This window comes from Camelus dromedarius, chromosome 1, assembly GCF_036321535.1.
Source record: "Camelus dromedarius isolate mCamDro1 chromosome 1, mCamDro1.pat, whole genome shotgun sequence".
NCBI lineage: Eukaryota > Metazoa > Chordata > Mammalia > Artiodactyla > Camelidae > Camelus > Camelus dromedarius.
The window spans coordinates 49,167,146-49,178,677 of record NC_087436.1 but is presented as its reverse complement, the minus strand read 5'-3'; the positions used below and the strand labels follow the sequence as shown (position 1 = coordinate 49,178,677).

General features: G+C 37.6%; 1 protein-coding gene across 2 annotated transcripts in view; it reads right to left on the bottom strand.

Moving 5' to 3' along the window:
* Positions 1-6,493: 6,493 nt before the first annotated feature.
* Positions 6,494-11,532, bottom strand: part of PPA2 (inorganic pyrophosphatase 2) — a 78,753-nt gene continuing 73,714 nt past the window's right edge. For both annotated transcript variants that reach the window (XM_031468310.2, XM_064484433.1), the window contains 2 exons: positions 7,920-7,956; positions 6,494-6,703 (listed from right to left, as the gene is read on the bottom strand). In XM_031468310.2, coding sequence (XP_031324170.2) covers positions 6,669-6,703; positions 7,920-7,956 — 72 coding nt within the window. In that variant the 3' untranslated portion in view covers positions 6,494-6,668. The remainder of the gene's footprint in view (positions 6,704-7,919; positions 7,957-11,532) is intronic.

Genomic DNA, 11,532 nt, shown 5'->3' with positions numbered 1-11,532 from the left:
GGTATCAGCAAATAATCCTGTGGCACAGTACCCCCAAGCGTCCAACCCTGAGGCCAACTGTTAACACTCCTCACATAATACGTTCCTTGTAATAAATTGCAAACAGCTTTCATGGGGTGGACAATTGCTTAGAGAGGGTGAATTTGTGCCATCGTGCATTTGGCCAACATGGATTCCAGCTCTCATACCACCTGTTTTCTCTGGAATGCCGTCTCTGTTTTAAATCTTTCATTCAGTGCACACTGGAAGAAAAGCACTAAGGAGTGGCCAACCTCATTTGTTGCACTTCCTGTTTTACACCATGGGAAAACATCCACCCAAACAGATGCTAGTCCAAAGACAGTATTTTTAATAGCCTGGTTGGTTTGCGTTCCTCCCCCTTTTTCGACATACTAACACACCGTCCAAAACTTAAGACTGAGCCACACTTTCATTGCCCAATGTAAGTGTTAAGGGGAAAATCGCCACAGATTTGCATTCATCTCTTTCTTGTCCCCAGCATGGCATACTGGGTGCCACAAACTGGAAATGCACCAAAAATGAGGAAAAAGCATTATCGTTAGACTCACACACAGAAAGAAAACATAATTTTGCCCCCAAATTCGTTATATCACAAGTACTATTTTTAAATTTAAAATGTTAAGCCATACATTGAATTAGAGGACTGACATTTGACCTTTAATTCATAGTCACATTCACAAGAAATATGATCAGGTTGAGCAGTGGTTAAAAATCAAATTATGGCTGGAGAGCCTACCAGTAAGTTCTGTTACAAAAAACAAATCTCCATATAAAGAATGCTGTATTGTCTCATAACCACAACCATTTAAAATATCTATTAGTTGGGAAAAAACTTACAGCAAAGAATGGCAAAAATGATGCATATGTTCATTTCCACAAGTCATGACAATGCAATTATTTTTAAACACATATGGTAGGAAGGGGCCAACAGTTACCTTTCTCCTTTAAAGACTGCAAAGTACACAGAAAAGCTTGACAGAACACACAAGCAAATCCAAAACAACGGGCTTGGATTCAGATGATCTAGTTTCAGGTCAGACTCCCTTACTGGGTAGCTGGGTGGCTTTAGCAATTAACCTCTCTGGGCCCTACTGGCCTCAATTTACACGCAAGACTCTTTCCAGTTCAAACTGTTCTATCTTCTAAATCTTCCTTCAGATGCAGAGAGGCAACCTATAGACTCTACCTACGGAGCCTTCAGCACATTTGTGCATTACATAAAATCTGCTTGTAAGTGGCTGGGTATAGCCTACAGCACTCATTCTACTGTAAGTTACATTTGTAGGACTTCTTTTGAGGGGCAGAAAGGTCGAGGCTGGGGTGGATACTGGTAAAGTCAAATTATGGTCTGAAAGCCTACCAAGAACTTCTAACATCTTCATGAGTAAATTAGTTTTAAATTGTTCTTAAATACGAAGGGAAAGGAGAAATCAGAGAGTGACATTTAATATTGTGGGAAGGGAAGGGAAAACTAACTTTTCCGTGAGAAAATATTCCCTGAAATACAGTGGAGTTTAAAGTGGAGTTAGAAGTTGTTTTTTTTTTTTAATGAGAGTTTATCAACTGAACTATTTATATCAGAGCCACATGGATTGTGCTTCTCTAATTTCTCACTACATATTCATCTTACTTGTTCTGCCACTTGAGATTATTCAGGCTTTTGATCTTGTAGTGTTTCTGTTCTGAAAATCAAAATATGTTACCTCTGCTTTCAGGTTCGGGAGGTCAAGTTTCAAACATGGAAATTATTATCAATAATTATACCAAACCCCATGTAAGAAGCCACTCTGGGACAAGAATTTTGGCCTTTGAGCCTTGAGTCTATTTTTATTTTGAAGTATTCCGTGTTTATTTTTGCCTCATACTCCATAAAAAAGCAGCAGTAAACATGTGATGATCAGCCTTAGCATTTTCACAATTACGGTACTGTTTTTAAGCCAGCTGAACTTTTCTTCCCTGGGGCATTAGAGGAATCTTGTGTAGAACCCTCAAATGCCTTAAATACTAATAGTAGATAAGACCCTTCCCAGAGAGTCTTACATTCTGGATATCACTTATTCACTTGGGAAAACAAAAACAAGTAACACTAATCATTGTTTCAGAAAGCATAAGATAATATTCTAGGCGGCATTAAAAAGTATATGGACTGCATAAAAAGTGAAGTATCAGGGTTTTTTCTTTTCTTTTGACACTAGAAAGATGGTTGCTGAATTCATTTGAGGGCTCTATAGCAAACAACCACCACCCCAAAAACAATAAAATAGAAAGGATTTCAAGAAAAGTATCAATGAGTAGAATTTTCAGAGGCAAGAATTATGCAGCTTGCAAAAAAAAAAAAAAAAGAGAGAGAGAGAGAGAGAGAGAGAGAGAGAGAGAGATTTAATGCTTAATTTTATGCTTTACAGATTTGTGAGGAGTTTTCTGAGTACAGTGATCAGGTCCATATACTTCAAAAATAAAGTTAAAGGCACCGGTATTTAGGTTAGATATGTTAAATCTCCTCTTTCAGAGATCCTTAAAAGGAAGAGATTTTTATATTTCAAAGATCTTATATGGCCTTGGAACAGAGCAGAGACACCCTCAAAATGCTTTCCGCTGCAGAAACAGAACACTGACTTCAGATGCAGGAGGCCGGTGATTTCCAGGAATCCACTTAACCTCTAAACATAATATAATAAGTAAAATGGAAAAAATATCTGTCTTCCTTACAGGATGTTGTAGCAATTTAATACAACAAGCATGAATTGTTAATGTGTAAAACAATAAGGCTAAAATTGTCTTGACACAACCTGTGCTCTCAGTGCGTTTATAATCCAGCAGCAGAGGCAATGTGAACAACGCTAATATCAGCTACAGTGACCAAAATCCTGTAATGGGGGAATAAATCAATACTGCTACGCTTTCTCAGAGGAGAAAGTGATTGATTTCAACGTGAAGGGTGGGGAAGGTTTCACAGAAAAGGCAGCATTTGAGCTGAACTTGGAGGATAAGAAAGAGCTCAAGAAGCAATGAGATACAGTGGACAGGGCTTCAGGTGGTCCTGGAGTCAACAGCCCAAGTTTCGCTCCACTTCTGCCTGCATCACTTACCTGTTTCGACTCCTCAGGGCTGTTGCAACAGAAGCACATGCCTCTCTCTCATGGTGCCTTAGGAAGACAGAAGCCAGGTGTGGGGCTCGGTGGCCAATTATAATGGGCTCACTTAATCTAATGTCTGATAACTTAGAAATCAAAAGTGATTCTCATCAGGTATAAATTTTTCAGACTTGAAACCCAAAACACTTTTGAAATTTAATACTAAACTTAGTATTATTTTTACATAATTTTTATTCCTTTTCATTTTTTTCTAACATGAGGCAGTGATAATATTCTCTGTATGAGTCCATTACAAAGGCAGACATCTAGATTTCTTTCTCCTTTTTAAGAGTAGAGAACCTCAAACAGAACATTAACATGGAGAAATTCTCAATATGATGTAACCCTTGATTATCTAAACCAATGGGTTTAAAATTTTAAAGGCCCCACGGGAGTGGCAGGGAAAACAAGTCTGTGGCCTCGTCTCCCAGAAATTCTGATTTAGCAGATTTTAGGGAAAGGGAGAAATCTGTACTTTAAGAAGCATTCAAGTGATTCTGGAGCAGGTGCTTCATCGACCCCACTGGCAAACACTCATCTATACCTTGGACAGAATATAGAAAAAAGGATGAAAAGAACAGACCCTGACCCAGAACTTGAGGATGAGATCCACTGAATAGAAAGACAGCATTAATCAGGGACAGAGGTAAATCAGCAGTCACCTGAGACTCTTGACCTATGACGAGGCAATGAACCCCTTCTGGGGATAAATCATCAAATGTTGCTATTAGTGAGTATACTAACTGTGAAACATGCATGCAGTCCTCGATGGAGGACTGGATTTTATGAAATCCAGTGTGCTCCTTCTGTAGAATAATGGAGTGATACTAAATGTATCATGTATGAAATGACTGTGAAAAATAAAGAAAAGTTCATAAAAATTTCAGAGTAAAATAATAGCAAGCTTGAGAAAAACCGATCTTCAACAGCCCACCTCTTTGATTTTTCATTTCCATGGAAACTGGCTGTGGTGTTTGCCTAAAATTCCATCCATGGGTCATTTTTGGCTTCCTAATTTGTTTGAGGCACTTTTAACAATGATTCATTCTATTTTTTCGCACGATTTTTCCTCTATAAGTAGGTAGGATAAAATCTATTCAAGTTAACCATTCTGTGGGAATGGGGTGGCGAAGATCAGATTAGCTAGTCCAGAAGATATTCTGAAACAATCATGAAATAGCCACTCACTGAAATGTAACTGTCAGCATCATAATAATGATGACTATGGAACAATGTAGAAAGATGCTTATAATAAAAGTTTAAGTTCAGAGTCACATATTTAGGATTATAACTATGTAAGATCATATACTATGGAGTCAGCTGGGATTACCTGTGCTGTAGTGAGCAAAGCTCACTAACGGGGCAGCATCTGAGCACCACTGACTGCTGGGAGGAGGGGAGCCGACTACGAGGTGTGAATTGCGCCACAAGACACCCAGCAGACATGGCTTCTCTCTGCCAACTCTCAGGAGACTAATATGCCACACGCCATAAACCATTAATCTATTCTTTGATAATTCAGCTTAATATTTACAACCACAGTTAACCCTTGAACAATGGGGTTAGGTGAGCTGACCCTCCCTGCAGTCAAAAATCTGTGTATAACTTAGAGTTGTCCCACTCTGTATATGTGGTTCCTCTGTATCTGCGCTTGGCATCCCTGGATCAAACTGAGTAGTGCAGATCATGCGGCATTTACTATGAAAAAAAATCTGCACGTAAGTGGACCTGCGCAGCTCAAACCCATGTTGTTGAAGGGTCAACTGTACTGAAACAATGGTTGTTCTCCATTTTATTTTATATCTTTCACTAAGTTTTATTATTTTTCATAACTTACATCAAGCCACCAACACCTGAAATTAAAAACAGATTCTCTCCTTAACATTCTTTGATGTCCCTCAAAGAGGCTCAGACTTTCCCAGAGACTTCTCAACTGAGTATTACTATTTCGCTTGGGCTAATCACTTAAACTCTGTGCCTGTTTCCTCATCTGTAAATCAGGCAAGCTCTGAGCTTTGCCTATATCACAAGGTGGCTGAAGGGGGAAGCAGTATGCATAGCAGGGTGAAATTCTGGCTCTGAAACTCAGTAGCTCTGTGCCCTTGGGCAAATTATAGAGGTTCTTGGAACTTCAATGTGAAGTGGGCAGTCTCTACCTTATAGGGTATATACATACATGACATCTAAAACAGCACCCAGTGTACAACAGATGCTCAAGAAATGGTAGCTATTATTATAGCAGTGCTTCATAAACCACAAAATATAACTGTAAATGCAATGTGTTCATAATAATAGAAATAAAAGGGGAGAAAAATATAGGAACAGACTAGCAGTAGAACAGCACCGGAGTCTGAAACATACAAGATATGCTTGGAGAGGAGTAATATGACATGTGGAAATCACAGGGTCTGATTTTTATTCTCAAAACTATGAAAAGCCATTGAAGGCATTTTGAGAAAAACATGACAAGGCAACATCTATGCTTTAAGAAAATAACTGTTTGGAAATACAGAGGATGATATGGAGGAAGAAAAGCCAGAGGCAGGGCAGCAACTTGGCTAGGAGACAAGAGGCATGAAATTGAGCCAGAGCAACAGAATGAGGCAGGCAGCAGGAGCTGGGAAGCAAAGAGGAGGGCTCGGAGGCTGTCATGAGAGTCCCAGAGAAGTAAGGGGGAAAACCAGCACCGCACAGGTGTCAAGAACAGAGAGGACAGAGAAATATTTAGATGATCTTCCTGAGTAAAGACAGGAGAACAGAGGTTCAGTATGATTTCAAGGGCCTGCGTAGGGGGCTAGGAGAATGTTAATTCCATTGTCCAAGAACAAGGGAAGATAATGAATTCAGTTTTGGACAAGAGGGATCAAAGGCATTTAAACAGCTGTCCAATAGACAGATCCCAGAAGAGAAACCTGAGCTTCTTACGTAGATTTGGGAGCCATCACCATAGAGATGAGAAGTAAAATTAAGAGGACTCAAGAATCAAATGGAGTTTAGGACCCCCAAAATAAATGACAGGAAAGAGCCTGAATAAATGTAAACACATTTACACAGGACTGAGAAGAGGACTGAGGTTGGCTAAATGAAGTCTCCAGCAGCAGTGGACTTGGAAAGAGATAATATGGTATGAAAATGAGAACAGTAATATCTACAAACATCTTACTAACTTACTAAATTAACCACTTTTACATTAACCCATAGAAATAAAAGCTAATAAAATCATTGGGTTCCTTCAGCCATGGAAATTAGAACCAGTCAACACTCCATGCTTCTAAATTTCTGCTATGAAATTCAACAAAATCTTCTTTTCATGTCAATAAATATCCAAAGAAGACTAATTCAAAAATTTCAATGTTTATTTATACATCCCATATCCCAAAACGTTTGAAAAAAAAGTTTCAACAAGAAGTTAGCAAATTCTCAGAGATATGCCTGTTTCTAGCACTTGGGGGAGATGGAGCCTTGGAGTTCTTGGAGATTGGAATCCTAATGGCAGAACTTCAAATGTTCCAATCACTTGCCAAGGAAGTGCCATACCTGATCTGTGTCTAAAACAGAGGAAGCAGAGTGTTAGGGAAGGGGTGAAGAGGGAGGGAGACAGCATGAGACACATTTAACTTAGACCTTTAGGAAGCACTTAGGCAGATAAAAACAATCAGAATTTAGCAGGACGCATTTCTCTACTTAAAGCTACTCACCTTTAAACTCCTGTCCAACATTCTTTCATTTGGCCTCAGGCTTTGTAATAAAACTACGTTAAAATTTCTAGAGCCTTCCCACTTCATTTCCTACATCTTTCTGGGTCATTTTAGTCTTTATTGAATAATACTGAAGTTAGTGCCCTAGCTATAGTATGAAATGTCCAGGGAAACCGTACTGCAAAATTTGACCGCCTATCAAATACCAAAATGGGATAGTATTGCAAAGGAACGATGTTAGTTTCCCATATAAGGAATACAGCTTGCTTTCCCATGAAATCATATCTATAGATCTGCTCCTTTCTAAACATTTTAGAATTTGACTCACAGCAAACAGTTCTCATTTTTCCTCCAAACTTACACATTGAGTATTCTAATGTTTTATATTTAAACCAAAAGTCTTGCAATATTCTTTAAGACAAATGATATGCGCATATGCCTGTATTTAGAAATTTTTACCACAGAACATTTTTACTTGTTTCTCGAAACAGCTTCAAATAATGGTAATTAAAAATGATATTTTCAATACTACTATAAATTTTGATTATAAGGTCTTCAGTTAAAATGAGTGAGTCATTGAAATGATGAGAGGTAACACAGAAAATCTCCCATATTCAGACATCTGAAGTCTTTTGAAATTTATCAGAACTACCTGGAATCTCAGTACCTCACCCAAAGTCACTACACAAACTACTTCCTAGCTTAAAAGTAATAAACGTGTTCCTTATTTTCTGAAATTAGGAAATAACTGATTTCATTTGAAAATTTTGATGACTATTTAAAAAACTTTTACTTCATTTACATAATTTTAAAAAACATTTATTTATTATTGTATCACTTTATTTTAAATTTGTAGGGGGAGGCAATTAGGTTTTATTTTATTTTTAGAAGAGGTACTGGGGATTGAATCCAGGACCTCAAGGATGCTAAGTACGTGTGCTCTGCCACTTGACTATATCCTCCCCCAATTTATATAATTTTAAAATTAATCTGTTATATTTTTTGTGGTCTCCACTACTGTAAATAATAAATTTACATATCCAGCTCCTCTAGCCATATACCATACCTTCTTCATTACTTCCTTTATTCGGTGAAAATGATGCCTGAAAGATAAGAATTGAGTCTCTGTTATAATGAATGTTTAGATGGGTAAACTATACCCAGAATGGTTTTTTCCATGAAATTACAGAACAAAGTTTAGACCCAATGGCTCTCCAACCTGAAAAAAGTGAATACTCTTCTTCGCCTTTTATTATTCTTGCCCATTTTTCAGATAAACAAACCACAGGCTTGGAGTCAAATTAAAAAAAAAAAAGCATTCTTGAAAATATTTTCTCTCATTAACCCATGGGAACTACTGTGAATGTGAAGACAGAGGTTTTCTTTCAGTTGCTTCTTTGGCTAAGATCTTGAGAACAAACACCCAACACACATTCATAGCTAAGTGCACGTGTGTGCGCACACACACACACACACAATTATATAATTTATTTAGCTGTCTTCTAGGGTGTTTAATTTTTCTGTTTCTTTTGATGACTGGGCCAAGATTCTTAGGATAGATATAATCTATGGTAGACAAGTTTGAAAGAAAGGATTTTCTGATACAAGATTTTTTTCCTAAGTAAGAACAATACATTTTTAAACTTTTTTTTTTAACATTTTATTGGGAGATCCATTTTCCATAGAAAAGAATGTACACAGCCCAAGAATAATAGACTAAACATTTATGTAACCACCTCCCAAGTCAAGAAATGGAACATGCCAGGCACATCCCCAATCATAACCTCTTCTCCCCGAGTAGTAACTGCCACCCTGGTTTTAAAGCATACTTTTCAGATTTCAAAATTAATAATCAACTCCTAATTCTCTGAATCTGCTCTGCCTCAGTAGCAAAAATCTGCCTTTGATATTTGAGGTCTGGGGCAAATGTACAAGTGGAGACCCATATACCATATACAAAGTATTAAAAAGTTATAAATCAAGCTAACAAAGTGATGGATAGAATATATAAAGTGGTCCATTCTACTATCTGGATAAACACACCTTTGTATTGACTTCAAAGCTCTCATTTAGCATTCTGGACACCTCAGAGACTGCCAGAACATGGCAAAGTAAGAAGAGGCACATGGCCCTCATCCTGCCCCACTTCTCCTGCTACCCCAGGCTCCATCTGTGTTGAGGGCTTCACCTGCACAAGGGCAGAAGTTTCTAGCTCACACATCTATGCATGCCTTATGTCCAAACAGCCACCACAGGCCCCTGCAGGAGTCATGGTGAGCACAGGGTCCACCTAATCATGAGCATGGACTTGGGGAGAATTCCGCACAGGCCCTGGAAACAGGCTTGCAGCTGTCTGGGTAAGGAATTTCAGGGACTGGAGTAGTTAAAAGGTTGTCTAGGACTGGGGGCTCAACACACAGCTTTGGTTCCTTTGTCTTGCCCTGTGGGGAGGGAATGACTGGATGAGGGTCAAAAAGAAGGACCAAAAGCAGCACCCTCCTTGCTTAGGTCTAAGGTCAGTACTGAATAAGAATAACTCAGCAGGAAAATTTAAATTTTAGCAATACTAAAATATCCTCCATAATAGTTAATGTGTCAATCTGGAGGATGGTTTTGGCTAAGACTAACACTTACATTGGCAAACTATTGGTAAAGCAGGTTGCCCTCCACAATATGGGTGGGCCACACTCAATCAGTTGAAGGGCTGAATAGAACAAAAAGACCAGTCTCAATAAGCAAGAAGGAATTCTCCAACAGACTGCCTTTGGACTGCCTTTGCATCACTGGCTTTTTTTGGGTCTCCAGCCTGCCGACCTATTCTGCAGATTTTGGAATCACTAAGCTAACAATCTCTTCAAATATATCTTCTATTAATTGTTTCTCTGAAGAATGCTGGCTAAAACATTGCCCTGAATCATAAATGGATTAAAGCTATTTTTCCTTCTATTCTTTAAGAAAAAGGCTAATCAAATATGCTTTGTTTTATTTTCTACCATACAAAAGGATGTTGTAACTATGTAAATAAAGATTTCTGTACAAATTGTATGTGGAACATCTTTGAGATTTTCCAAGTACTTCAAAAACAAACAAACAAACAAAAACAAACAAAAAACCAAGAAAATCCTATTCAGCTTCCTAGCACAGAGAAAATGCTTAACCATGGTTGGTTCTGAGGACAGTAGGACTTAAATAAACCTGGGTGTGAAAGTAACACTACAACATAAAAATTATACTCATTGAGATTAGGCTTTTGGGACTTGATGGCTTTATTTTTCTAAACAGACTATAAAACAGAATCACTTGCATATTCTTTGAAACTGTTATGCTCTTTATTGTGCAGGACACCTATTACAAAGTCTGTTGGAAAGTCAGCTGTTTGGATTTATTGCTTAAAATTAGCAGCTGCTTCTGCTGGAGCTGTCAAACATTTCAGGGGGAGAAAATTTCGTATGATATAGAAAATAGAATAATTGAGCAGCTTCTCATGAACCTAAAAAGTATTACAGAAAAGAAATGGACAAACTACTCAAGCTAAAACATTCATCACTACAACTATTTTAAAAATTATTCCTAGGATGTTTTTATTTCTTTATTCTTCAAATATTTTTCTTGGTTAGTAAGAGCATATTCACAATGTACGAAGCCTTACACAGAAGAAAACAAACATCACAGGTAAGTCTAAGACTCAGAGATATTAACTATTAAAGTTTAGGGGTAAATTTTTTCTTTTTATATCTTTATCATATTAACATATGCCAAAAGAGAGACCAACATTTAAATTTGAAAATGATGGGTTCATGATACATATCAGCTATTTAACTCCTCGCCTACTGTCATCGACTTCCTGATTCTTAAACACAGAACAAAGAAATGCATAAAGCAGCATCTGAAAGTGACCTCATCCCAAACCCCACTCTCAGGGGTCACCATCTTGACATTTCACTTACTTCTCCTAATTTCTCCAAGGGGCAGAATGTGGGCACCCCCTACTTATCTAAGACACATTCTCCAGGAAACTGTGAGTATTACTTTATACTCATTCTAAAAATGTTATCTCCCCTTTCCCACTCCAAAAATACTTCCCATGAATATTCATATCTTCAATTTCTTTCAAACAAATCCAGTGTTCTCATTACCAAAGTATTCCTCTTTTATCAACCAAGAAGGCTTACCCATGTACAAACTGTATTTTAAATGAGTAAGGACTATTCATACAAATGCCCTGTTCTCCAGATACCCCATCAGGTCCTTACAAGCACTTTCACCTGCAGGCTGTATTTGTTCAAATTAACTAACAAACACGATACACTGAACCAGTATAAAATCTTGCTTTACTACTTGATATGAGGATTGATGTTCTTTCACTTGATTATAAGGATTAAACATTAAAGAGAAAAAAGTTCCTGATTTTTCATTCAGGTGCAGCAGGGTTTTAACCGAATTAAATTACCTTGTGTATTTTCTGTGCATTATGTTTCCATGGTTCATAATGATTCTCTATATCATTTTTTTCTTCTTCCAGTTTTACTGAGATATAACTGACATACAGCACTGTGTAAGTTGAAGCTGTACAGCATAATGATTTGACTTACCTGCATCATGAAATGATGACCACAATATGTTTAGTGAACATCCATCATCCCATATAGACACAAAATCAAAGAAATACAAAAATATAT